Source organism: Python bivittatus, unplaced genomic scaffold (assembly GCF_059951505.1).
Source record: "Python bivittatus isolate LINGU-HERP-01145 unplaced genomic scaffold, Pbiv_v1 ctg000610_np1212, whole genome shotgun sequence".
NCBI classification, from domain to species: Eukaryota; Metazoa; Chordata; class Lepidosauria; order Squamata; family Pythonidae; genus Python; species Python bivittatus.
This window is the reverse complement of record NW_028277088.1, coordinates 37486092-37513462: the sequence shown is the minus strand read 5'-3', so window position 1 is coordinate 37513462 and position 27371 is coordinate 37486092. Positions and strand designations below refer to the sequence as shown.

Genomic DNA, 27371 nt, shown 5'->3' with positions numbered 1-27371 from the left:
ATTCGCTACTAACCTTCTTGATTTCAGTGTGCTTGATGTTTTCAGCTTGAAGGATGCCCAGGTATTTGTAGTGACCTTCTTCATCCAGACTCTTGATATTATTTCCATTGGGCATCTTGATTGCTTCAGTTTTCACTATCTTTCTCTTGTTGATGGCCAGGGTGGCACATTTGTCCAGTCCAACTACATTGCAAAATCTTGGCTGCATATTCAGACATTGTTGAGCAGCGATTCTATTTCAGATGGTGTTTATCCATATAGCTTCAGATCATCCATGTAAAGGAGGTAAGATAGCCTGGCAGATGTTTTTGATGTTTGATAACCATGGCCTGACTTGCTCAGTATTGTTGCAGAGGAATCGATGCAATGACAAACAGTAATGGTGATAGTGAGTCTCCTTGAAAGATTCCTCTCTTGATATTAACCTCTCCCAGTCTATTACCATTGACCAGAAACTGTGTCTTCCATTGTGCCACTGATCTTTGCACAAAGCTTCTGATGTTTTTATTGACTTCTTCTTTTCTAGGCACTTGATTATCCAATCATGTGGCAGGGAGTTAAATGCCTTCTTGTAATCAATCCAAGCTGTATTCACATTGGTCTTCCTTCTCTTGCAGTTTTCCAAAATCACCTTCCCAATTAGGAGCTGATCTTTTGTTCCTCTGTTTTGGGGGCAGTTTCCTTTCTGCTCAGGTGGAAAGAGCTTGTTTTCAATTAGATGCTGTTGGACTGCATCAGCTACCACACCAGTAGCTGAAAGTTGTTGTTAAGCAGGTAATTGGCCCGTAGTTGCCTAGTGCTGCCCCTTTTGTTGGATCATTCATTATCAGGTAGGTTTTGCCAGATGTTAACCAATCTCCAATTTCATCTCCTTGCAGTATGCTGTTAAACTGTTCGGCAATGAGTGAATGCAGACCAGTCAGATGTTTCAACCCCAAAATTATTATTATTATTAACATGAGCCTTGCCACCATTTAAAATGGTATAGTGCGCAGTGCCTGATGACTTATTGTTCATATCCATGTCTTTACCTGAATGCATGTAAGTACCTGTCCATGGTTTTGAAAGAGGAATAAAATGTCTAAAGAGGGATAATTTTAAAAGAGGCATATTGGTCATAAAATGACTTTTGGAGGAAAATATGCAAATCAACTCAAGTTTAGAAGCATGAGCCTGTTTTTTTTTTTCCTCGTCTAATCTGTTCAAAACTTTAAAAGTATAAACCACAAGTGCTGCATGGCAGAAAGCTTGCCTCCCTAAGAAGAAGCAACAGCTTGAATTTTCCTGATCTTAGGTATTAAATTAATGTGGAAACTTGAGTGAGTCAGAAAATATGTGTCGAATATGCAAACGCTTGGTAAACAGAAGGATAAATATAGTTGATAGCTTATGTGCAGTGGCATGGAAAACTTGAGATCCTTCTGACCAAAGACAATTTTTTTTACCCAGTCTTTCTCAGTTCTAATGATGCTACTATCGATTATATGTGTGGCAGAGATAATCACTATGTGATTGTTTTTTATGAACCAACCTTATTTACAGCAGTATGGGAGTTAAGAAGACTTGAATTAGAAATCTCATGGATCAGGCACTGGTTTCTACATCACTGTGTCTGTAGCTTGAAACTGAGAATTGGGATAATTCAACTAGCTGTTTGCTTCTACAGTCCTGAGCAAGGCAGAAGTCACAATTAGACAAAGCAGGGTTTGAACTAGTGGCTAATACCAGCAAGCAGGGAGCTGACCTGTGGAATCCAGAGCTTGTTTAGCAAGAGTATGCTCTGTCAGCTATTACAGTAGATCTGGAAGTGCTTTTCTTGCCACTTGGCAATTCTCTGATCTGGTTCATGGTTTAGTGCTTGTCTCCTCTACTAAGGTAGACGAAAGGGAAACCCCAAGCTAGCAAATGGGTAATGCATCTGTCAGGGACTTACCATTGCTTCTACTGTTGTAGTCTGTGGGAGATAATATCAGGATTGCCACTGTAGATCCTACCAAAGCAAATGGAGTCTTTCAGGGAAGTTTCTTGGGCTGCTCTTCCTCTGCAGTTTCAATAGTAAAAGGCAAAAGATTTATACGAAGAGAAACCAGACTATTGAGTTTCAGTAGTCTTGATGTCCATGCTTATGAGTCCAAACACTAGGAAATTTTCAAAGCAACCCAGAATTTTCCTGGTCTGCAATGTCAGAGGACCCATCCAGTGCAACTTTCTGGCTACTACCTAAGTATTTGCCTGTTCTTGGGGCTAAGCACTACTCACTATAAATGGAGAAAAGGTGATTAATGATTATAAACTCAAATCTTTTTTCTTATTGTCCTATTTTGCTTGTCACTGAATGGCACCAGCAGGGCAGAAGGCACCAAAGAGGCAGAGTTTAAGAAATGAAGGACAATTTGGTAGCTTTAGTAGTTTTAGAATTTGGATTGTTTTCGGAGAAGGGGTCTTTAGGTGGCACTGTGTGTTGTTGTTTTGCTTATTTCATTATAGTGTTTAAACTTGAAATTCCTCTGCTTATTCTGCTGATTGAGGCTAAAACACAATGTGATAATCTTCTTTCTAGCTTTTTAAAACTGTTGCCCTGATTGCCTGTGCCTGTCTGACTGGGATGGGGGTTGAGTAAATAGCAGTTTATCCTCCCTTGCTCTATGATTCTGTGAAAAACTATGTACAGTATGTTTGACTAGAGTCACACTCCCTTTTTAAAGAGGATACAGAGAAGAAAGGAGAAGGCAGGAATCATCAACTTTTTCAGGCAATGGATATCATCACGCAATTTAACATGAAGCTATGGGTGCAGAAGAACTTAAAATAAAACTAAAAACTAAAAATAAACTATTTGGAATAATGAATAAGCCTATAATTATAGTAATGTATCAAAATCCATACCTTGCCTTGCAGTTTTCCTCTGATGATATTGAATACTTAAAATAAAATATTATGTTGAGTACTCACACTGCTATAGCTCATGAAGTAAATCTTGAAAAGGTTGCTTTATTTATACTTTTTTAAAGTACCTGAATTACATGTAGGTAATAGCTTTTTGATGTTATTTAAGTTTATATATTTCCCTATGCTATTTATTAATGTATTTTAATCTTCAAATGCTTTAAACAATTTTGTGATTTAACAGGAAAACTCTGGTTATTGGGCAGACTAGAAATAATAATCTGGAAATATAAGATACACTCACAATTTCATGAATATTTTTAAATAGTATGATTATGGAACAATCATAGAATGTAAGGGTCAGAAAGGATCTTGCAGATCACTTAATCAAACCATCTTCCCAGTGCAGGTATCCACTACTACAGAATTCTCCACAGATGGCCATGCAGCCTCTGTTTAAATATGTCCAGCAAAAGAGAATCCTACAACTTCCAAGGCAGTCCATTTCCCTTAAGAAATTCTTCTTGATGTCCAACTGTATCTGCTTCCTTGTAATGTAAACTCACTGTTACTTGTCCTGTCTTTTGGAACAACTTTGAAAACGTCTGACCCAAATTCTGTACAATAACTCTTTAGAGACTTAGACAGCTATCATGTCTCCTTGTAGTCTTTTCTTCTGCAGGCTGAACATCCTGAACTGTTCTTCATAAATTGTTCCTTCCAGTCCTCTGAATATCTTGCAAGTTTTCTGAACATGCTTCAATTTATCAGTGTTCTGCCAGAAATATGGTGCCCATATTTGATGCAATGTGGAAATAATTACTTCTAAATTGTTTAATTTTACCTGGAATATAAAAACAGAGAGTTTTACTTAGGCTGATGGATATCAGTGCAAAATAAGACAGTTTATCCCTCTGACTAGGTCTTTATTTAATAGTGATGTATAATCAGTTTCTATTGGCAGTGTTCCATAAATGAAAGCCTTAATGCTAAAGGTTTTCATTTCTGTTTGATTTTTTGTAGTATCATTTATGGTTTCATTTGTAATTTTTAAAAATATTCTTATCTATGGTCAACAGATTCTTGGTTTAGTCCTCTAGAAATTACAAAAGATGGAAGGAAATGGCAAGGTTAATAGGTACAAGAATTTATAAATATAGATGTTTTATTATTTTAACTCTGCCAACTTAATATTTAATGACGTGTTTTTGATTAAGCTTTTATTTCATGTTAGTTAATATATTTAATTACTGAAAAGTTTTTAAAAAGCAAAATAGTCCAAGCCTAAATATGGCACTATTGTATTTTTATATTTGTTCTGTCAGTTTCGGAACACTGCATTGCTCTGATTATTTTCTAAACTAATGTTCAGTGCTAGATCCTAATTTGAATTGTCTCTTTGTGTGAATGTGGCTACCACAGCAGATTAGTATTAGCCATGTGACCATATCAATAGACAATAAAATAATACATACTAAAACAGGACTAGAAAATATAGAATCACAAATAGGAAAGACAGAGAAAAATCTACTGTATTAATTCATAAAATTTAATCAACCTTGTAATCAACTCCTATCTGTTCTGAATGTTCTATCCTGTTATGAACAGTCTTTGTATGAAAGAGGCAGGCCTCCTGATAAAATGTGGGATTTTTAAAAATTAACTAATTAATTTTGATAATAGGGGTAGGGTTAGAATCACAATCCTGTGTCTGCCATCATGCCTGTTTTGATGCATATACACATACTCCATGTTGTATATGTTGCTGCTTGCATACTATATTCTAAGCTTTGGGACACCTCTTACTTGACAACCTCTAACCTAAAGAATTCAGTCCATAGATTTTCTTCACTTTCAAGTGATAAGATGAAAACAACTCTCAGAGCTGAGCATAACATTGGAAAGTGAGGGATTTAAGCTTACAGAACTAGTATAGCCAAGGAACAGAAGATATTTCTATATTATTTCACAAAAGAAATGTGCAGTCAGGAACTACAATTCAGACTGCTGACAGACATTTGAAGTAGTGTAGTGTTTGGGTGTGTCTGTGTTTGTGTCTGTTTTTAGAGATAGAGTGTCTGTACTTCACATTCCAAAAACATTTGCCTCCTCAGTTAATTAAATTTAACCGATCTTTCCAAAACTCACTAAAAATATTACCTGTCCCATTCACAATGAACAAACAGCATGCAAAAACAGAGATGTCTTGGCATTAAGAGTTCTCCATTTAAAAACTATGGGATGCGCAGCTGTTTTCAGGCTGGGGGGTCACATCAGTTCTGAGTGGTGTGCCAGGAGCCAATCTCCAAAAAGTAGGTGGGACCAGGAGAAATAAATTTGATTTCATGTTGTTTATCTAGATATTTAATTAAAATTAAATTGGTTAAGAATGTTTAATATATTACTTCCAATTTACCGGTATTTACTGATTTTTCCCTTTAGCTACATCAAAAATTGCTATATTATAGCAATAAATCAACAAAATAACAAATGTGGAGAAAATCTTTTTAGGAAAAACAGGAAGAATTCAGTACCTAGATATATTGGCTAGCTAAAACTTTGAGAATGTTTTGGAAAAACCTTTCAGAGAGATTATGGTTAGCATGACTTTTCTTCAGCTAAACATGGTTTAATATGGTTTGTGAGCATGTCTGTAAAAGGGAGCAAAGAACTTGGTGTGATTAAAATTAAGGAGAAATAAAGTTCTAAGCACTGGAAAGTTTCTGTGGGTGCAGTCTTTTTGGAAGATATGGGCAAAGAGCCTGCTTCTTGAAGTTGAAGCAGTCGAATTCGACTTTGCTCAGAGCTGTTCTTCTTTCCAGTCTACTTCTACTCCTTTTTGTTCTATTTGCCTCTTGGTTTTAGTGCCACCATTTTTTTCTCAAACCTGAGTTGGTTGCAATATAAGCTATGGAACAGCATCTTGAAAGGTGTAACTATGCTGACTCTGTGCTGATGAGAATGCACAGATTTCTTTTAATTTGTTTTATTATATTGGTATAAGACATATGTAATACATTATACTATTTCAATACAGTGGTATTTATACAGGGTTGACTAGAGATTATTAACACTCTAATGTTTAGATAACTTAGGCCATTAAAGATGGGGGGGGGAAGAAAAGTGTTATAACAGTATTAACTGTGATTTGAAATGTCATTGTTAATACGCATAAGATTATTTAGATTTTACATCCAAAGCTGGATTTAACATTAATAAACAGCTGCAAATTACATCAATATATTTGTTGTAGAATAACAGTGTCTATCTTAAGCTGAACACTTAATGCTAATGTCTCCTCTTATTATTGTTTGTGCATGTTGAAGAAAAAAAAGAATAGATAAAGCAAAATAGGCAACAACAGCTAAAAATCAGAAAAAGAAATAGAAAAAAGAATGCACAGATCTTGAGCTGCTGCTGAAGTAGCACAAGGATGCTGTGTGAAGGGGCACTCAATCTGTATATTTGTTAATAAATTAATTTACTATAATCTCTAAATTTCTAATGATCTCTCCTTTCAGATGAAGCCAGATGTGGGTAAAAACTGTACTGCCTAGAAATGTTATTGCTTGAGGAAGTAGGATAAGAATCAGTGAGGGTCTCTTCTCTTGTCAGAAACATTTATAGAATTGTATGAGTAGGTACCTGTACAATTACGTTAAATATTTTTTTCTCCCAATGTTGCTTTAACCTTCTGTTTGACATTTAGAGCAAAGTTTCTGATCATGAAACTATGCACTGGGAAATTGAAATGCAAAGAGAAATAGATATTTATCATTTGAAGAAATAACTATTATCACGAAAGGAATTATATTTAGTGTGATAAATTTAAATTGTGACCTACAATTCATGGTAAAATATAATGCTGTGGCATGAATGAGTTGAACTAATACCTAGTTGCTTACATATATCTTAGATAATATACCATTTTAATTGCAGAGAAAAAAGTCCAGAAATTAGTTTTTCGTCCAAAATGATCAGCTGCTCATGACAATTCAAAATAGATTAATTATCCTCTCTTTTATTTTAGACTTAGTTGATTTGCCTTGAAAATTTACTTTGAACATTTTGGTTTAGCAATACCCATTGCAAGACTGAAATGAGATTAATTTAAAAAATAAAATTAACTGTCTCTTTCTCAGAGTTTGATCAGATTCAGTGAGTCCCAGCATTTGGATATACAGTAGAAAAAGTTTGTAGTATTGATTTTAAGTTTTGCTTCAACTTCCATGTTAGATTTGGTATGAAACATGACAGAGCTTCCTATGGGTAGGCAAAAAATAACATAGCAGATTCATTACTGTTGGAGCTGTGGCAGATGCCTTTCTTATTATAGTTTAGTAGAGGCTTAAAACATGTTTACTTAGGCCTTTTAATATTGCATAACTTTTTGAAGTTTGTTGGCATGTTGCTGAATTTATGTAGCCTGGTATTGAGAGGAGTATTATTAGATTTATAATCCACTTTTAATTCAGGAACTCCAGGTGGCATGCATAGTAGTTCCTCCTCTCATTTTTTCCCACCACAACAACTCTGTCTGAGAGAAAGTGCTCCAAAGTCACCCAGTGTGTTTTCATGGCTGAGCATGGACTAGAGCCTTGGTTTCCTCCTGCTTGTAATACTAGCTTCTAATACTTTAACTACTATACCACACTGGATCTTTTAAGCAGAAAGAATGTCCTGTGTTTTTCATAGATATTACTAAACTTAGGTTGATAAAAACTGATATTTGAAAAAAAGGTAAGGCAGGAAAGGAGGCAGCTTCGGACTGTTCCAGGTCCAATTCAAGGTGTTCATTATCATCTTTAAAGCCCTACGTGGCTTGGGCCCTAGTTATTTGAAGAACCACCTTTCCCCAGTTACATTTACTCAGCCCACCAGAGCAAGGAGGCAGGGTATGTTGCTGGTCCCATTATGAGGGAAGTACATCTAATGGGACAATGAAGAAGGGCCTTCTTTGTGGTGGCTCCCTCCCTATGGAATATATTTCCCCTGGGGATAAGACTGGCCCCCACCCTGATACTTTTCCAGAAGACATGGTTTTGCCAGCGGGCCTGGGCACCCAGGTTGATATGGAGCCAATCAAGTGGTTTATACAATGATTGTGTTTGTAGCCACCACGGAGGTGGGGTGGGGGTTGATGGGCTTTTTGTATTGTGGATTTTAATTCTGTAAGCCGCCCAGAGTCACCATGTGTGAGTTGGGAGGCCATATAAATTCGTTAAAATAAATAAATAAAAATTAAAGGCAACTCAGTTCTTCGGTTCCACAGAGTACAAATACAAGTAGTTGACAGTACTTTTATTCATTCTTAAAGTAGGCTGTCAAGTTCCAATCTAACAATATATTTTTTAACCATAGAGACATTTAGACTAAACTGGACTAAACCACATTTTTCATATTGTACTTATGGCCAGATAATGCCTTTCTTTCTGTAACATTTGTAGTATTAACGGCACTGAATGGATTTTATTAATTTTGTGTGTTTTGATGCAAAATAATGTTATCTTGACTACAAGATAGAATAGAATATAAGTAGCAATGTAGTACATTTTGCAGGAGGATGGTGCACAGCACAAACAATATTCATGGCCATGTAGTTACCAGGAATCAAACTCAGACTTCGTGAAAACTTCACTTTTTATTTTCAAACCAATTGTTCTCATGTTCTACATGGTTTGCTTTTCAAATGACCAAAGGAATCGTCATATCTCTTTCTACTGTATGCTTCAACTCTGAGTCAACTGTTAACAATAAATGTAACTTAAAATAAATATATTGTTTTAAAATAAATATATAAAGGACAGCGTTAGAACATTTTGGAATATCTGGAACAATATAATGAAAAACAAGCTGCATTGATTTTTTTAGATGCAGAGAAGGCCTTTGACAATTTGAACTGGACTTTCCTGTTTAAAGTTTTGAAAAATATGAATTTTGGAGAGAATTTTATAAAATGAGTAAAATCAATTTATACTCCACAGAAAGCACAAATAATTGTTAATGGAGATCTAACCAAACCATGTGAGATACAAAAAGGAACAAGACAAGGTTACCCATTGTCCCATTTCCTGTTTATCTTAGTTCTTGAAATATTGAATAGAAACATAAGACAGGATGAGAGGAGTGTAGGCGTAAAGATTTAAAAAGAGACTTATAAGTTAATCGCTTTTGCAGATGACTTGGTGTTGATTTTAGAAGATCCTTTAAAGGTAATTGAAATATTAATGGGTAAATTAAAAGAATTTGGTGCACTTGCAGGTTTTAAGATTAATAAACAGAAAACAAAGATGTTAACAAAAAATATGAAAATACAAGATCAAACAGAATTGATGAATAAAATGAGTTTTAAGATTGATTATATTTAATATTTAGGTATCACCCTAACAAATCTGAATTGTATGTTATTTCAAAATAATTATGTTAAGACATGGAATGAAGTTAAAAAAGATATGTTAAGATGGGATAAAATACAATTGTCATTGTTGGGGAGAATTTCTGTGGTGAAGATGAATGTTTTACCTAGAATGTTATTTTTGTTTCAGTCAATACCTGTCTTGACAACTGATGTACCATTTAAAAAATGGACATATCATTTGTACGGCAGGGGGAAAAAACACAAGTTAAATATAAGGTATTGTAAGATGCAAAGGAAAAAGGAGGATTGTGTTTACTTGACTTGAAATTATACTTCTCTGCTTGTTGTTTAGTTTGGATGAAAGAGTGGGTGATGCTGAGAGTGAAATCTATTGGAGTTAGAAGGACACAGTCTAAGATTTGGGTGGCATGGATATTTGTGGTATGACAAAGCTAAGGTCAATATAGATTTTGGGAATGTGAAATAAATACAAATCCAGGTTATACCTGAAAACACCTCTGTGGCTCTCAGCCCAAGAAGCATTTTATAGACAAGAAATGATAAGCAAACATAAATGGTTAACTTACCATGATGTATTAGATTTTTTTTCAAGGAGTGTGTAAAATAAAATCAAGAGAAAATTTGGTAGCAGAAGAATATACCTGTCAATGGTTTTCTTATGTACAACTTTCATAAAGGTTTAAAGTAGACAAAAGAATTTGTAGTTTTGAATAATGTAAGACTGAGTTTGAAACAGAACTATGTACATATGATGAACATGTTATAGCCAAAATTTGGTTATAATATACAAATGGAACAATGGGAAATATGTGGTTGAAAGGATTACAATTTCATTATGTTCTAATCTTAAAGAGAATTTTTATAAAATGATGTACCATTGGTATATGTCATCAGAGAAATTGTCTAGAATATATAAAGGTACTTCAGATTTATTTTGGAAATGTGAACAACAGGAAGGACATTTTATCATGTTTGGTGGACATGTAAAAAAGCCAAAAAGTTTTGGATGCAAATACATATGCTAATTTAGAAGATCTTAAAGTCTAATATACAATTGAAACCAGAGGCTTTCCTTTTGGGATTGATGGACAGTTAGAAAAAAGTCATGGAACTTTGTTTTTATATATAACTGCAGCGAGATTATTATATGCTCAAAATGGAAAGACTCAGCACTACTCACAATGGAGGAATGGCTGGTGAAGATGGAACTTGCAGAGATTGTTAAATTGACTTCCTTGATTAGAGAAAAAACAACAGCTATCCTTCAGTAGTTTTGTAAAAGGAATCTTTTTTTTTTTTTTTGCACTTCAGTGCATTTTCACCAAAATGGTAAAAATTGGCTCCTTTTTTTTTTTTTTTTTTTTGAGGAGAGGTTGGGGTTTCTAAGAGTGGAGTCCCTACAAATTTCAAGATACCCGTTTGCCTCACAGTCCCCAAAACCTGAAAAAAATCATACCTCATCCACTATGGGGAGGCTCGGGAACTGCAAGTAGCACGCTGAGGGGCATATGTGGCTCATAGACGGCTGGTTTCCCATTCCTATCCTAATCTGGTTTTATTTACTTCGCTGCAGCTGTAAAGGACAGTAATTTTGATTCTGAAAATGCCACTGGAGAACAAGCTTACCCCTTTTCATGCATGGATTCCACAATGAAAACCTCACTGGAAGTAGTTATTAGCACTGCTGGAAAAAAAAAAGTAGGATCAGAGGAGAATTAATTTATACTCTACTCGTGTTCTTCATCTCTGTTTGTATAATACGTTCCTCTTCTGCAGCTCTCTACTGCTACTTCTCAAGCTATTCCCTACCTTCTGAAGATTTGGGGAGAAAGTAGGGGGTTGCAGGAGGAAAAGGGAAATTAACATTAATGGTCTCCTCCATTATTTTGTAAATGGAAATGCTTCCCTGGATCAGAATAAGTCTTCCATGACTAGAAAGGGCCCTTCTGTTTATAGGAGATCAGTTGCAGATTCAGACTGACCATGTGGTAAAGGAAATAGTCCTCAATGTTACCAATGTTGAAACTGAAATAGGAGCCTTGTCTTCTTTCATTTGCACAGTTAATTCTTTTTTGTCTGTTTTTTTTTTCCTGGGATCAGGAACTGTTTTTCAATTACAGTGATTTATTCTTTATGGTAATGGTTACTTTTCAGATATAAAAAACATCTGCCTTTAAAGTATGCCAGTGTTATATTTCAAATCAAAACCATAGGGTACTCCTAAAAATATTCAGTAAAATTGCACTTGTTGGAGGATAACAGATGGTTGACACTTATAATCCACCTTTCCTGTCCTTAGCTTAGTGAAGAACTCTTTTTTTTTAAGGTTAAATTATAATCAATGAATCGGCTAATCAAGTTGTCTAAAATGTATCTCACTATTTGACATTTTAGTAGCCTTTTTCCTAAGCTAATTGGCAATTCAAGATCACCTGAAAATGACGATAGAAAAGCACTTATTATCTATCAACTGCCACAAAGAACAATGATGAAAATTCACACAGAAGATAAACTGTCCCTTATTAAAATTTAAATGAGAGTAAATATGCTCTGAACTGATATGGAAAAGTTTACCATCAAAAATATAATTTGTTTTGAGAATTACTACACTGGTCATTAATCACCAAATATTACTTTAATATTTTCATGATGTCAGTTTTGAGGGGAAGGAGTTATGTGCAGTTTTTGGGGAATTATGCACAGAATGCCCACTGATAAAGCAAGGTATTTATAGCACAATTCAATTTAGTTTAAGGTTATTTAATATAAGTAATTTAATATAAGTAATAAGTAATATAAGTAGTTTAGATTGCTATTATATCAGTTTAGATTTGTTTAATATTAAGTATGTCAGTATGTTTAGTATATGACATTACTAAAATTTTATCCATTGCTGGCACTAGTTCTTACCACATAGACGTAGATGTATTTACTTATATAAAACCTCAGTTGAGTTTTGTAGATTCCATTTCCTGGAGACCAGATGAATTTTATGTGAAACTCCTTCTGACAGACAAACACTGTAAAATACAAGCTGTCACTAGTTTTGTAGAATATATGTTTTGTTAACAATAAATTAACATGGGATTGATTGCTGTTTATATTAAGTATGGTATCAAATTGCTGTATTGTTCTTACCGTTTTATTGTATAGTTTTTTATCTTGATATGCTATAATAAAGAGATTGATCTATAATAAAGAGATTCATTCATAATCAACAGTCGAACTAAAAACTATAAATCACAGTTTACCAGACATAAAATGGGAATCTGAATGTTCAAAACTGAAACAACAAAGGAATAGCTTCAGCAACACTGTACCCATAAAACTTGATGGAATAACCATGTTTTACCGACTTCTTAAAAATCAACAAGGAGGGAGCTATTTGAACATCATGGGAAGATACTATTCCAGAGAAGAGGAACAACAACTGAAAATACATGCTTTTGTTTTATAATATAATTCAGTGAATTTTGAGGGTATACTAGATATTTCTGAGCAGGTTAAGCTTGCCAGATTCCAAACATATTATTCCAGAAATGTTCGTTGTATGTTTACTGATGATTTTAAAAGATTTTGTGGTTTTCTTTTTTATCATTAGATACCATTTGCAAGTATAGTTCACCTTTCAGGAGAAAGTCTATCAATTTCAGACAGACAGTCATAAGGCTTAGCAGAAAAAGAGTTTTCATAGTTTTGTGGTTTGCTGATTCCACCCAAATTTTTGTGGTAAATTTCAAGAAAACAGCAGAAACCACCCATGGCCAAATCACCCACCAAATCATAAAAATTAAACACCAGGAATTTTGGTTTAGGCATTTCCAGTGTTTAGCTCGGGAAGGTTTTGCTTCCTCCCCCCAACCATAGCCATCCTAGCAATAAATCAAATACAACTGCAACAAGTTTATGGACTGTAGAATGGAAAAGGAAGCAATTTGTCAAAGGTAAAAATGCAGCGTAAAAATTGGTTGGAAAAAATTAGGATTGTTGGAAAGATACAAAATAAAGAAGCTGCACAAATCATACCTTCATCAACGTTCTTGAGACATTTTTGTCCAGATGAGAGAGAGACAGCACAGAGGAAAAGGAGCTTGAGCAAAAGAAACTTCTCTTGAAACATGATTGGTGAGGCTTCATGAAACATTAACCATACTTTCAAAAGAGACCTGTTGGTCATTCAGACTCTCTCTTCTTTCTCCATACATGGAAAAACAAAAACGAATAAGTATGTTTTTTGTTATCTTTGGGCAAACTTTTAGCTGCTGTCACTTGTATGAAGTGGCTCATAGCACAAGAATGTCCAGAGATAGTTCTGATCACTTTGAATGAAATCCTTCTTCTCTTCACACAACTATAGAAATTCTCCAAATTTCCTGATTCTAATCTGGATATGGCCAAAGCGCCTCATGTAGTCTACCAACTATGAATATTCTCCACATGAATATTTTCAGATGTCCACAGGGAGGAGCTAGAGGCTAATATCCCTAACAGTATCTCTGAGGAATTCCTCATAGGGTTAGGGTTTCTACACGTGCCTATATTTATTATGTCCATCAAGCAGGTCTTTGCTTTAAATGAAAGTAAAACAGTATACATAGTACACAAAAATATACAGTTTATGACACAAAAATGAATTAAAACAAAATTAAGATAAAATAACATGCAAATAAATACAAAGGCAGCCAAAGAAACAGTTAAGGGATATAGGGAAGAGGGAAGATGAATGACAACCATTCTAGCAAGCTTTTTAGCTGAGCTGTTCCCTCCTCTAATTCAGAACTTTTACCACCACTTGGCCTGTAGACAGATTCTAGAAATATCTTGGGCTGGTTGATTTTAAATAATATTTATGGTATGCTTATTTTCAGTTGGTTTTACTGATTGCAAGTTGCTTTAGGAAGATTGTTATTCTGAAATGTGGAATATAAATCACTATAAGAATTGTTTTTAAAACTGTGGTAATAAAATAGTAAATGGGATCCAAAAGGGCAGCATATCAAATCTACCACATCTGGGCCTCCTGCTGGAAATATAGTTTGTAATTCTTGAAATTAGCATGGAAGTGATTTTTTTGTAATAGGCAAGCTTAAAAGGGATCCTGAAATTTTGGCAATTTGGTGTCTATGTATGTTTGTATGTATGTATGTGTACACTACACCTTGTAAACAGCTGATATGACATAGAGTCAACTAGCACATATACAAATGGGAGTCAAAATTAATCTAACATAAGAGAATTCAAAGACATGGGTCTCAATGAGAAAATAATGAAAATGCTGTATTTCAGTAGTAAGTATTCTTTGGTTGGATTTGTGTTTTTTCAAATACATCAGTAAATTGCTGAAGTAAGGGTTCTTTGCCTTCACCTTCAGGAACATTAGGATACTTTATTTAGGAAGATGAGTAGTTTCTTTCCCCTTGGTGTGTATTTAGAGGGTACAGTATGTAGTCTAATCAAAGTCACTTCTATAGGGTCTATACAGTACATCTTTAACTGTTGTTCTTTTGATCAAATCTAAGTACTGTAGTTTGAATTCATTTCCTTTTAACAGCCATACATGCTTGAAGCCGTTGTAAGATTTTTAAAGCTTGGGGAATTCCTGAAAAGTTCCAAAATAGGAGTTTTTAACCACATTCCTCCCACAATTCCTTGTATCAAGGCTTATTCACTAACATTAAAATAAATCAAATTCTAAAGTTTATCCAGCAAAGAAACAGAAAATCAACCTCTTTTATTATGATGAAATGTAGAGCTAAGTTTTAAGCAGCCATCTTTATCTCATGACATCATTCCCATAGAGTTTGGTTTGGTTTTATATTTTTAGTTTGCTTGTTTCAGTTGTGGGGTCCTTGGGGTTCTCTGAGCTTGGTTGTTTTCTTGTAAATGTTTCATTATCCAGCTAGGTAACAACTTCAGTGCTAGAATGGAGTGGGGTTTGCTCTCTGTTTATATACAGTGGCTTGCCCTGCTAATGTTGGTAGGGGGGGGGGTTCTTGGTAGTTCCTTGATTAGGGTATCGTTTGCCTGGTGTTAATCTTGGTGTTAATCTCTGTTTACCTGGGTGATGATTGCACAATGTGGAATACACATTGAAAATAATGCGCTGGCGCTGGCAGCCACAAGCATACTACAGAAACAGCTCGGTATATTCTCCATTGTCTACCTCCTTACTCTCTTGTAATCCCTTCTTCTCCAATCTCTCTGCTCTGTGATTGGGGGGCGTGGGAGAAAAAAAATCAAGCAGTTTCTTTAGGTGATCTCTTCTTCACAGAGGGAAGAAATTGGGCTGCCAGCACCAGTACATTGCTTTCAATGTGTATTCCCCATTGTGTGGCTGCTTACTCTCTTGCAGTCCCTCTCTAATCTCTCTGCTCTGCAAGAGGGAGGGGAGAAAAACAACAGGTCAGGCACAGGACAACACATACTGACCACTAAAGGTGATCACGTGACTGAGGGATGCTGTGAAACTTGTAAATGCGGGCATTGGTTGTAAAGTTATTTTTTCAGCACCGTCATAACCTCAAATGGTCACTGAATGAGGCAGTCAGTAAGCAAGGACTACCTGTAGTTTCAAGATAAATGTCATTACTTATTCCCAAAGACACTTCCTAGAAGCACATTTCCTTTCTAACCAGTGGGGAAAGTCCTTCTCAAAGCAGCAGAAACCATCCTAAGTTCTTAGCATCCAACTCATATCTCTAAAATGTCTCTTACGTATTAATATATAAGAAAGAAAAGGTTATGTTCATTAAGTGTTGACGAAATTATTATTATTTTTTTAAATAGGTGACACTGGTGAAGGAGAAGAATGAGAATGACTACTTTCTGTTGACTCTCAGCAGCATGTCAGGTATATAGATTTATTTTGTAAGATATTTGTCCATATGTTCCTAGTTTATTTAAAAATTTAATTATATGTGCTACAATGCTGAGGGTACATAAAGTTATGTGATCTATATCTGCATCATTTTTTTAAGGATTCATATATCCCCAGTGTGTATTAGAGATTGAGGAGTAGTTTTTACTTCTGTCAAGAGGAATATCTATTTGTCTGTCTGTATGTCTTCTATCTATCTATCAATCATCTATCTCAGAGATGTGCAGCATTTTCCTTTGTACACATTTTCACCATTCATCAGCAAACAGCACCTGAAATTTAATACATTGATGTCAGGTTCAGCCCAAGAACAACAACAAGGCAATCCAGTACACTTCAATTCCTTTATTAGCTTGCACCTAATAGACAGAATCTTGCCAGACTAAACCTATGCCAAAGCAACTAGTGAATATACCTTGTGAGACTCCAAAGAGGGGCCAGCCTTATCCTCTTTGTCTTCCCACACTCTTGTGGCGGGCTGAGGAGGCTCTTGCTCTGGAATGCCTTTCCCCCCTCCTGACAACCTTGAACTTCCATTCCAGAATCTTCCCCGCTCATGCAATTGCTGACATCTATATCTCTGTTTTTTCCTTTAACTGGTGAAAGGTGCAGGGAGCTCCAACTCATACCAAGATTTATTTATTTATTTGTTTGTTTGTTTGTTTTATTATTTTTCAAATTTGTCACCACCCATCTCATTGCAAAGCGACAACATTTCATCAAGACCCTAACTCTCAGCCTTCACCTACCTTCCCCATTTTTCCCCATTAAATCAAATATTTAGAAATTGTAGAATTATAGTTTTGAGAGGGTAAATATATAACCAAAGCATATGTCTAAAACAATAACCAATTGTTATTATTATTAAAATTGAATTTAAGTCACATATCTTTAACCTAAGTTAGATAGACAATGATATACCGGTGCTTGGCTGGAACCAGGTTTAAACACAGAAGCCAGCTGGGTGACCTTGGGCCACTCACTCTCAACTCCACTTCCTCCTTCCCAGTCAGAAGCTGTCTGAAGAGAAAACCCTTGTCACATCATGCTTTGATGGTTGTACTATATGAAGTAGGCAAGCACAGGCCAAACTTCTACAACCAAGATCCAAGACTGCACAGGTGAAGTTGTCAATGTACTGACCTGTACTGTCAGGAGGGTGTTTGGGTCTGCATGGGGGGAAATAGACTTGGAGGAATAAACTGACAAGTGACTGGCTGTAGCTGTTTGGCCCCCCTGCACCGGAGGTATTTCCATCATTGGTCTTAGATGAGGTTGCACTTCCCCACTCAAGACCGGTGTGCAACCTGAGGATCCTCCTGGATTCACAACTTCTGCTTGAAGAGCAGGCAGCAGCTGTGGCCAGCAAGCCTTTGCACAAGTTCATCTTGTGCAACATTTGTGCCCTTTTCTCAACCAGGAGGCCCTTCAGATGGTCACTCACAACCTGGTCACCTAACAACTGGATTATTGCAGTGGCCAATGCAAGGGCATGGCGTTGCCTTTGAAGACCATTCTGAAGGTACAGCTGGCACAAAATGCAGCAGGTGAGCATTACTGGAGACTTCACATTATGCCTATGTATCACCACTGCTATGCGAGCTACATTGGTTGCCAGTAGGTTTTCAGATGCAGTTCAAGATGCTGATTGCCACATATAAAGCCATTCACAGGATAGGGCCTGGTTATCTGAAGGACCGCCTATGTCCAGTTGTTTCTGCCCACAAAGTTCTTTCCAGCAGAGCTAATATGCTCCAGGTCCCTTCAATTAAATATTACCATCTTGTGGGATCGAAGAAGTGTGCCTTCTTCTACACCCTCTGGAGTAGCATCCCCCCAGAGAGACAGATGGTGCCCACTCTCTTGGGGTTCAGAAAGCCCAGACCAGACTCTGTCCTCAGGCCTGGAGTTAATGTGGTTCTTATTTATTGGTGGGGACCCTGTCATTTTTTTGTACTGTTTATTGTTCTAGCTGTTTCAGTCCAGATTGTTTTAATTATTTTTACTGCATTTTTTTTGGATTTTGTAAGCTACCCAGAGTTTTCTGGAGTGGGCAGCCATAACAAATCTAATAATTAAATTAAATTAAATTAAATTAACCAAGCATAGACTGTTGTTTATCAATGCTTAATAAATGTTATTTTATCATGTATTTAGCTTTAGTATACGAACACTAACTAAAATCTGAGAAGCTGAGAGAAAACATTTTTACTTAGGATTTTCTCCTGCCACTAACTGATAAAATGCTTCTCAGTTAAGCAAGAGATTAAATTGTTAGTGTTGGAATGAGAAATCTGAATCCATATATTCAAATTAAAACATCCATACCTGGGTTTTGATCATTTGTACCATAATGGGTGTGGGGGAGAGATATGCATGGGGGAGGAATTCAGGAAGTCAAGTCAGGAAAAGTGATAAACCAGAGTCACAATAGGAAAGAGAGATATCCTTAACACAAGGAACAGATAATATACTTTCTATGGGAACATACTTACTGCTAAATACACAATATACTGCAAAGATAGAAAACCTCTCAGGTCCCTTGATGTGGATTAATAGACAAAACATTTCTTAAGGCTCGCAACCCAGATTCTTTATATAAAATGAAGGAAGGAAGACTCATTTCAACCTCTCTTGCAGATTTCAGATGGAGGATCTAACCTTTCATTATATCTCCAACATTAAAAGCATGTTCTGCTTCATTTCTTTCTTAAGTTTTCTTACTTTGTGTGTGTGTGTCTGTTTGAGTCTGTGTTGCCTCTTGGAGACTGCTTGGACTAGTCCCTGCAGTTCATTACTTTCTCCTCTCCTCTCCTCTCCTCTCCTCTCCTCTCCTCTCCTCTCCTCTCCTCTCCTCTCCTCTCCTCTCCTCTCCACCCCACCCCACCCCACCCCACCCCACCCCACCCCACCCCACAATTTTCTCCAACTATAGAATTGCAGTAGGCAAATCAATTGAAGCAAAAGTGATCTCAGTTACATTTAAGGGCAGAGACAACAGATGCCACTAATCTGATGGAACTGGGGAGAGAAACGTTCATGTAGCTAGCTGTATAATTATGAATAGGGGAAATACTTTATATATTAAAAAATTTATTTGAAAAATTTAAATGAAAGGAAAAAGGAAAATTAAGACATAGCTGCAGAAAGAAGCTATATTTTATCCTTCAGTTTTCCCACTCATATGAAAAGGAAGCAGTACTCAAATGACTTGAGTTTTCCATTGAATTGATTAAAGTTCAGTCAAAGCAGTCAAAGCAGTCAAAGCAACTATTCACAAAACACTACACGGAACTGTATATCTTTCCAAGGATCATAAGGGAAGAAAGGGAAAGAAGAAAATATAATGTAAACCTTTCTGAATGAAGTACATCAAATGGAGGAAGTGTGCGATCTCTGGGAATTATCATCATCATCATCATCGTTTACAGTCTGTCACACAGTCAAAAAGAAAAAAATGCTTAAACATATATATTAAATAGGATAAATGATTATATCTGAATAGCTGAATAAAACCTCCACAAAGTAGCTACAGTATTAAATGACAACTAGTTATGGAAATTGAGAAAAATCAAACCCATCCCATATAAGGAAGGACTTTGCAATCACATCTCTTTGAAGATAATTATGAAGAACCCATTGCTTCAGGTCCATCAAAGCCTCTTCAAGGCTGAGCACCTAGATCTAAATTTATGCCTTTCTTCCAAATTGATAAGTAATTATCTTAAAAGATCAAGAAAGCAAGGGAGTTATCTGTAAGATTATTGTAATTCAAAATTTGAGGTGGCAGAACCACATACAAGCCTTTATCAAGATTAGTCCAGTCTCCAGACCAATAAAGCACTGGAAATACGCCTGGACATTCACAGTAAGGCTCTTAAAATTTAAACTGGATTATAGAAGGCTTGAGTAATGGTGATTACAATCACTGTGTGTCATTTAACAAATGGCTTATTACCTTAGCTCTAGATATTTTTATTTTAGCAGGTCATAATTGCTGCAATTGCAGTTGGCATAATGCGAAATGGCCTTTGCAAGTCTGTGGCCCAAATAGAAATGGCCCTTAGTTGTTCTTTCCAGTATGCCAAGGAATGAATAGAAATGTCCAGGCGTATAAATAACTTAATTTGCTCAAAAATGAACCCATTATTTTTCAGAAGGGATGGCAGATGACCAACCTTTTATCCTTGTTTTATAATGAGATGCCTTCTCATTATAAAACCTCCTTTTCATGATTATTAGACTGCATAATAATGCAAGTTGTTGTGGCATTTCTAGCTTCCTTTTTCCTTTAATTCCTATCCAAAAGGAAGAATCCCTAGGAAGAAACTGAGTTACAAAAGTAGATGGTTCAGAAAAATATTCCAAAATCCACATTACAGTACTATTATTAGACCAATTCAGGACTGCAAAATAGCATGCAAGCTTTTATGTTTTGAGAACTGTTTATTAGGAGAGATGATAAAGTAATGGGGGAGGAGACGACTGGGTGACTAATGGATCAAAATGTAGATATTTAGATTTTGAAATTAGTATCTATGAAGTGCTGAAATGGTTTTGAATTGTATCAAGAATTGCTGATATAAAGGAACAAACATTGATTGATCTCTGATTTTTTTTAAATTTAAAATCAGTTCCTACCTTCCATCAGCAAATCCATGTAATGCCTTAATAAGGAAATATTTCAGATATTTTTTCTTAGGGCCAACATGTCTCTCTTTGTGTCCAATAACCCCATAGAAGCATACAGATAGGAGAGTTGTAATTTTGTCATTGGCAAATCAGTGTGGAGGTACTTGTTAATTCATATATAAAGTGAGATTGAGGGAATCTGTTATTTAGATGAATTGGGATTATATTGGAGCAGAACCTGCCCAGCCTTTTTTATTTTTAAATACTTTTCTTCTCTTGTGGCTAGAAAATGATAAATTAGCATTGTTGTATTGGGTTCATGGAACTCTAGCTCATATGGTTGACCTAAATGTACCTCTGATTATATTTGATTTGGTTATCTCTTGATCTTGAACACTCTGATTCCAGCCCATTTCCCTGATCTCAGATACTTGCGTATTTTAGTGTTTTTTAAAGCAAGAAATATATTTTAACTTACTGCTAGCACATCATTAAGTATGTGTATCAAGAAATCAGATCTCTAGAATAGTGATTTCCTTCAGTCTGTTGATTTCTAATAAGGAAGTTGTCATAAAGAAGATTTGTCAGTAGGGTTTCAATTCATTAGGTGTGAGAAAAAAACTTTACAACTCCTGTTGGACTCACAGCTTCTGCTCAAAGAGCAGGTGGCAACTGTGGCCAAAGGAGCTTTTGCTCAGCTCTATCTGGTGCACTCTTTCTTGTATTGGGAGGCCCTTCAGACCATCATTTACGCCCTAGTCACCTCATGTTTGGACTACTGCAATGTAGTCAAATGGGGCTGCCCTTGAAGACCATTTGGAAATTTCAGCTGGTTCAGAACGCAACAGTGCAGGCAGTGATGGGCATGCCTTGGTAGGCCCATGGTACACCTCTGCTCTGCCTAGTATGTTCAGGCAGAGTGAACATGTTCTGGGTTCCTTCGACTAAACAATATCATCTACTGGGACCCGGGACTCTTCTCTGTTGCACTGCCTACCCTTTGAAATGAGATCATCCATGAAATCTCTGTTGCTCCCACCTTGTTGGCTTTCCACTTTTGTTGTTGTCCCAGGCCTTGGGGCGCGACAGTTGGGGCCCCTTGGGTGTGTGTGTTTGTTGTTTGCCTGTCTGTATATTGTGCCTGGATCACATTTTGGTTTTTGTTTGTAGTGGTTTTTTATGTTATTATTTGTGAATCACCCAGAGTCATTTAGAGCCCAAACTGAAATAAATAAATACATTTCATCTGACTGAATAGTATTATTCTGCTGAAGCTACTAAAAAGCTGTGTGTGTAAGCCATAAAGAAATTTTAACAAACTCTTAAGTTTCAGAGCTGAAATTGTAAGACTTGCAATTTGTTGGAATATAGACTTATTGTTAACTAACAGTAATTTTAACTTCTTTTTAATACAGTTGTTAAGTTAATGTAGCTGTCCTGTTCGTTTCAAACTGCATGAAATGAATATATGCATTTGATTCACAGGCTATCTCTGATTAAATCAACAAATGAAATCTCTGATAATAAATGAAAGATAATGTACATTGCCTTATTTTATTAAAATGCTTACATTTCAATAGGCTATATTTATTAAGATTTGTAACTCAACCTTCAACAATAATCAAAACTACCAAAAGCATGAATAAAATATTTGCATTATATGTAGAGAATCACTGCTGAGGATTTCTGTGGAAGAAAAGGTTCAGATGTATATATGGACTGGGCATAGATGTTGTCCTTTGCATACCTATCTAGAAGATAAAGGCTACCTGAAAACTGCATTTTTGTACAGACAAATTTTTATTGGCTGAACAGTAGACTTTTTATCCCTTTCCTATTTAATGGTCAAGCAGGGTTGCACATACACCAAAGCATGGTTGGCTGTAAAAGGAAAAATAGAAGTTTGTGAAATATGAAATAAATTATGAGTGAAGAGGAATGCACATAGACTTGTTATTCTCCTTAATAATGTTTCCTAAATGTGCCCATGTACATAGACTGAAAAGGAGACAAGAGAAAAAGTGCTATTGCAAACTTTGTATGTAAATTTTCACATTAACTTCAGTATATTTGGGATAGTGGATGGGTTAATTCTAAACCTGAAGTATGCATGCAGGAAATCCATATATATACTGTTGTGGACATGGAAAGCATAGTAGAAAATATTCACAAGTTCCTTTTTTTCCTAGTCTATAGGTTCTCACTAGTTAATACAAGAAATTTCAGTTAAAAAATACCTATCTCTGTGTTCTTTGTTACCTCTGACATTTGTTAACTTTTCAAGCAGTTAGAGTAAGTCAGTACACTGCATGTACGTCATAATTGGTGGTGTGCAGGCAATACTATATTGGCTTGTAAAATAGTCTGCACTGGGCTTTGGTTGCAGTTGTAGAATATGACAAAGTAGCATCATTAATATTAGCGGGAATGCTGCATGTGGCACATATGTGATGCAGGTTGGCAATCTAGTGTACTCTTTCTCCATTTAGGAAAAAAAAAATGCAAAAACTTCATTAACCAAAGCTATGATGGGTGGCCAAAGTCAATAACTGTGGGCTCAAATGGTGATGATCACAATATGAGGAAAGTAATAGAAATAAATGGTACTCAAGATTTTACTCTTTCCAGCATTAAAGGCTACAAGCACGTTGGAAAGCCTTCACACAAAAGTATTTTAACTCTTATTCATACCTGAATAATTTGCACTGGGATAATTCCAGTTATTGATTAATTAGTACAGGTATTAATACTTTGGAATAGCTAATTGCTAATCAAGTTTTAAAATAATGTATTGCAAGTAGAATTTCAATTGTCTAAAACTGCAGAATGGTAGTATATTCAAGTAAAATATTCATTTTCACAATTTGGTCCAGATGCTTAAGTAGTATCTAAACTCTTGTGTTATGATTAGTGCTGAAATGTGTCCTGGACCATTCTAAATCTACAATATTTTTAATAGATGATTAAATAGTACTGTTAGAGTGGATATTAGTTTTTTTGCAAGGATTTTGGAATAAAGACTTGGACTATCCCATAGTAACAAATCAATAGTTAAAGATACTAAAGAATATTACATATGTTATAATCTTAAAATGAGATGAATTCAATTCAAGACAGTGCCACCTCAGATTTGCAATGTTAAATCGATGATATATGTTTGCTCTCTGCTTTTGAACTGGCTCTCTATTGTAATGGAAATGTTATAATGGAAATCAATATCACACCATGTGGTCATAATGCTCTGTTTAAAAACAAAACTATACTCTCTATATTGAATAATATGTTTGCATTTCTTTTCTTTTTTCTGTTTCTGTTTTTTTAATTTGTTTTCCTTTTATTTCTATATATTAAAGCAATTTTTAAAAGATTAAACAAATTCAATGAAAGCCTTCCCCCCCCCAAAAAAATTATATTGTATATTTATGAACCAAGAGAAAGGAGAAGAATAAATAGATCTGAATGAAGTTTCTGGAGTATAGTTGATTAATGTGTGTGTGGAAGTGCCCAAGAAATTTGTGGAATTATGCTAATGAAGCGTTTGGTGGAATAATGTAGGGAAAAGTTGTTACAGATAAATCTGCTGCAAAATGTCTGGATGAACGATACTGTATAATGGTATAAAGAGAAAAAGTTATAGTGAAAATGAACAAGGAACAGTGTGGAATAAAAGAAGAGAAAATGCAGAGCAATTTTTTTTTAAAAAAAAATGGGTAGATAAAATAGGCTAAACAAGGAACTCCCATCAGAATGAATGGAATTAAAAATAAAAATGATGAAATCAGTTGGCTGAAACTGAAGTGATGAAATCCTGGGAGGGGTATTTTTGAGATTTGTACAGAAATGATAGAGCTATGTTGAAGAGAGAAATAAAAATGAATTAAAATAATGTTACTAATGTTAGCACCCAATAAAAGCAGATGAAAAAGAAGTAATAGAAGCTGTGAGTATGTTGAAAAATAGTAAGGTTGCAGGAGTAGATTATCTAACTGGGAAAATGTTAAAATATGTAGCTTTGTTCATGACATTTATGCAACATCTTCAACATCTTCATGAATATTGTATTTTTGATGATTTGAAGAACGCTATTATTCTCCTATACAAAGAACAAAGTAATAAGAGTAAATGCAGAAACTCTATGAGGACTTAGGACATTGTTTATCAGGATTCTGGATTTAAAGTTGGATTGAATCAATATATGGCGGTGGTAGAACCAAGGATGGTTTACATGAATAGAAATGTAAGGAAAGATAAAGTGAAGTATGTTTTGGATCATGAAGAATCAGAAGCTGAAAAGAGGTTGAATATTTCAGCAAGACAATAGTTCAAAACATACCTCCAAATCAACCATGAAGGTAGTTATTGGTTTTTGTGTGTGTGTGCCTTCAAGTTAGATTTTTTACTCAATCTCTCAGTTTCTAGCTTGATGCCTTCACCACCCGACCAGACTGGCTCTACACCAAAACCAGCTCTCTAATGAAGTAATTACAAGAAATAAAAATTAAGAATGGAATGGCTGTACAATCCCCAGACTTGAATGTTATTGAAAATCTGTGGGGTGATATCAAATGTGCAGTGTGTACAAGGAAACCCAAGTATATTTCTGAGCTAGAAGAGTTCTGCATAATAAAGTGGAGAAAAATTCCACAAGCAAGAATAAAAGTGCTCTTAACTGGCTAGGAGGAAATGTTTGGAAACTGTTATTTCTGCCAAATGAGGTGTTGCAAAGTACTGAATAAAAGGTTGTTCATACTTTTGCATCTGTTCACTGTTTTTTTATTCTGAATCTGTAAACCACTGTACATAAATTAGTATGCATTCGTATTTTCAAAAAGATGTCTTAACTAATGAATTGTGCAATAATCCATACTGCATATAATCCATACTGCACATGAATGTATAGGTGAGTGTCTGTGTGTGTATCAGCTGTGGTTGCTTTGGAAGTCAAATATTTCAGCATGGGTTAATGTGAATAATTTAAATCCTCACAATAAAATTACAGGGAAAAAAGTAAAAAATACTTTTATTCCAAAAGAGAAAGGACTGCAAATTTTAAAGTGTGTCTATTTTGGTTATTTTTATATAACACATGTTTGGATAATTACAAATTATAAGTAGTAAATAAAAAAAACTGGAAGCTTTGGATTCTAACACAGAAATGAATCTTTTGAAAACAAATTTTAATTTATAGTGGTTTTAATTAAAAACATTTAAAACAATCATAAAGAATATTATTATTTCATTAAAATTATATTTTTCCATTTCCATAGATACATGGTAACTTACACATTGAAATGCTCATGGCACAATATACATATATAAACAATGGAAAGTCCATGGTAACATCTAAAACAAAAGGCATCTACAGTAATAACATTAAAAAGTCCACAGTGGTAATTAACAGAACTACTTAACAATATTACATAGCTTTATTTATTTATTTGTGAGATTTGTCTACCGCCTGAAACTGACTGGACTCTAGGCGGAACAGTACATTTACAAATCACTATTCCAATCTCACAATATTGGTACAGTATGACTCCAAATTTACCATCAACAATTACCTGTAAGATGCATTCAGTTCTAAAGTCCTTCAGAAGGCCATCATAGTGTGCGGGTGGGGGAGGGTGTTTTAAGTTAAATTAGTACTTTGTGCGGGATAAAGATTTCTCTTGTCCCTCCCACTCCCATCACCTCAGCCCAAATTTGGAAACATCACGGCTTACATATATTTGCTTTGTTATCGATGTTGTCTGCAAAAGTTATTCATTTAAGTACAGTGGGAGCAGTGCCTTTAACTACATCTAGATGTGTATGATGTTAAAAGTGACATAGTGACCTCTGTCCATTTAGCTTCTATAATCCAAGGTATCTGCAATGCCATTTCAAGAATACATGAGATGGAGAGATTGATACTGACATAGGGGACTCTATGATAATTAAAGATCTTCTACCTTTAGAGTCATCTTAAGAGCTTGATCTCATCCTATGCAGTCTTTGCACAGTTTATAGTGTTGATATGTTGTATTCATTTGTATACTAATGCATAGTGCTCTTCCTATGCTTTATGCCAGCTTTGTTTTGCAAATTGCTACAGATTATTGTGTTGTTAGATAGCAATCATGCCTTGCCTAATATAGTCACATTATATCTTCCTTCTTTCTTCCCATATATAAAAATAATGCCATTCTGTACAGATTCTTAGTCTGTGATCTGGTCATTCAAAAACAAATGCATTTTAGCACCACCCCTAAAGTAGGATCTGATTTTCCTTGCTTGCCAGCCTTCTGAAGAATAAGGAAAGTACAGAGAAATCTATTTAACAGAAACGTTATATATATATATATCTCACACACACACACATACACACACACATAAACTTTTAGGTATTTTTTATGACAAATATAATGTGTAACTGCTTTTCATTTTCACAAATCCTAAACTGTTCAACACAATTTACTAGCCAACTTATATTAATGGCAACTCAAGTTTCCCAGAATGGGGATGAGTGGGTGTTAAAAGTATCTTGCTATGTAAATATCAACTACTAAAGACTACTAAACCTCTTGGAATCATTGTAACACACAAACCAACAAAATC

The 27371-nt window shown here is 35.2% G+C and overlaps 1 protein-coding gene across 3 annotated transcripts in view; it reads left to right on the top strand.

Annotated features, from left to right (window-relative positions):
* THRB (thyroid hormone receptor beta) overlaps positions 1–27371 on the top strand; it is a 194683-nt gene that overhangs the window by 114029 nt on the left and 53283 nt on the right. For 2 of the 3 annotated variants that reach the window (XM_088150801.1, XM_088150802.1), the window contains exons 4-5: positions 16052–16115; positions 17563–17689. In XM_088150801.1, the coding sequence (XP_088006927.1) occupies positions 17635–17689 (55 nt within the window). In that variant the 5' untranslated portion in view covers positions 16052–16115; positions 17563–17634. The remainder of the gene's footprint in view (positions 1–16051; positions 16116–17562; positions 17690–27371) is intronic. The other variant, XM_025173584.2, reaches the window with a different exon arrangement.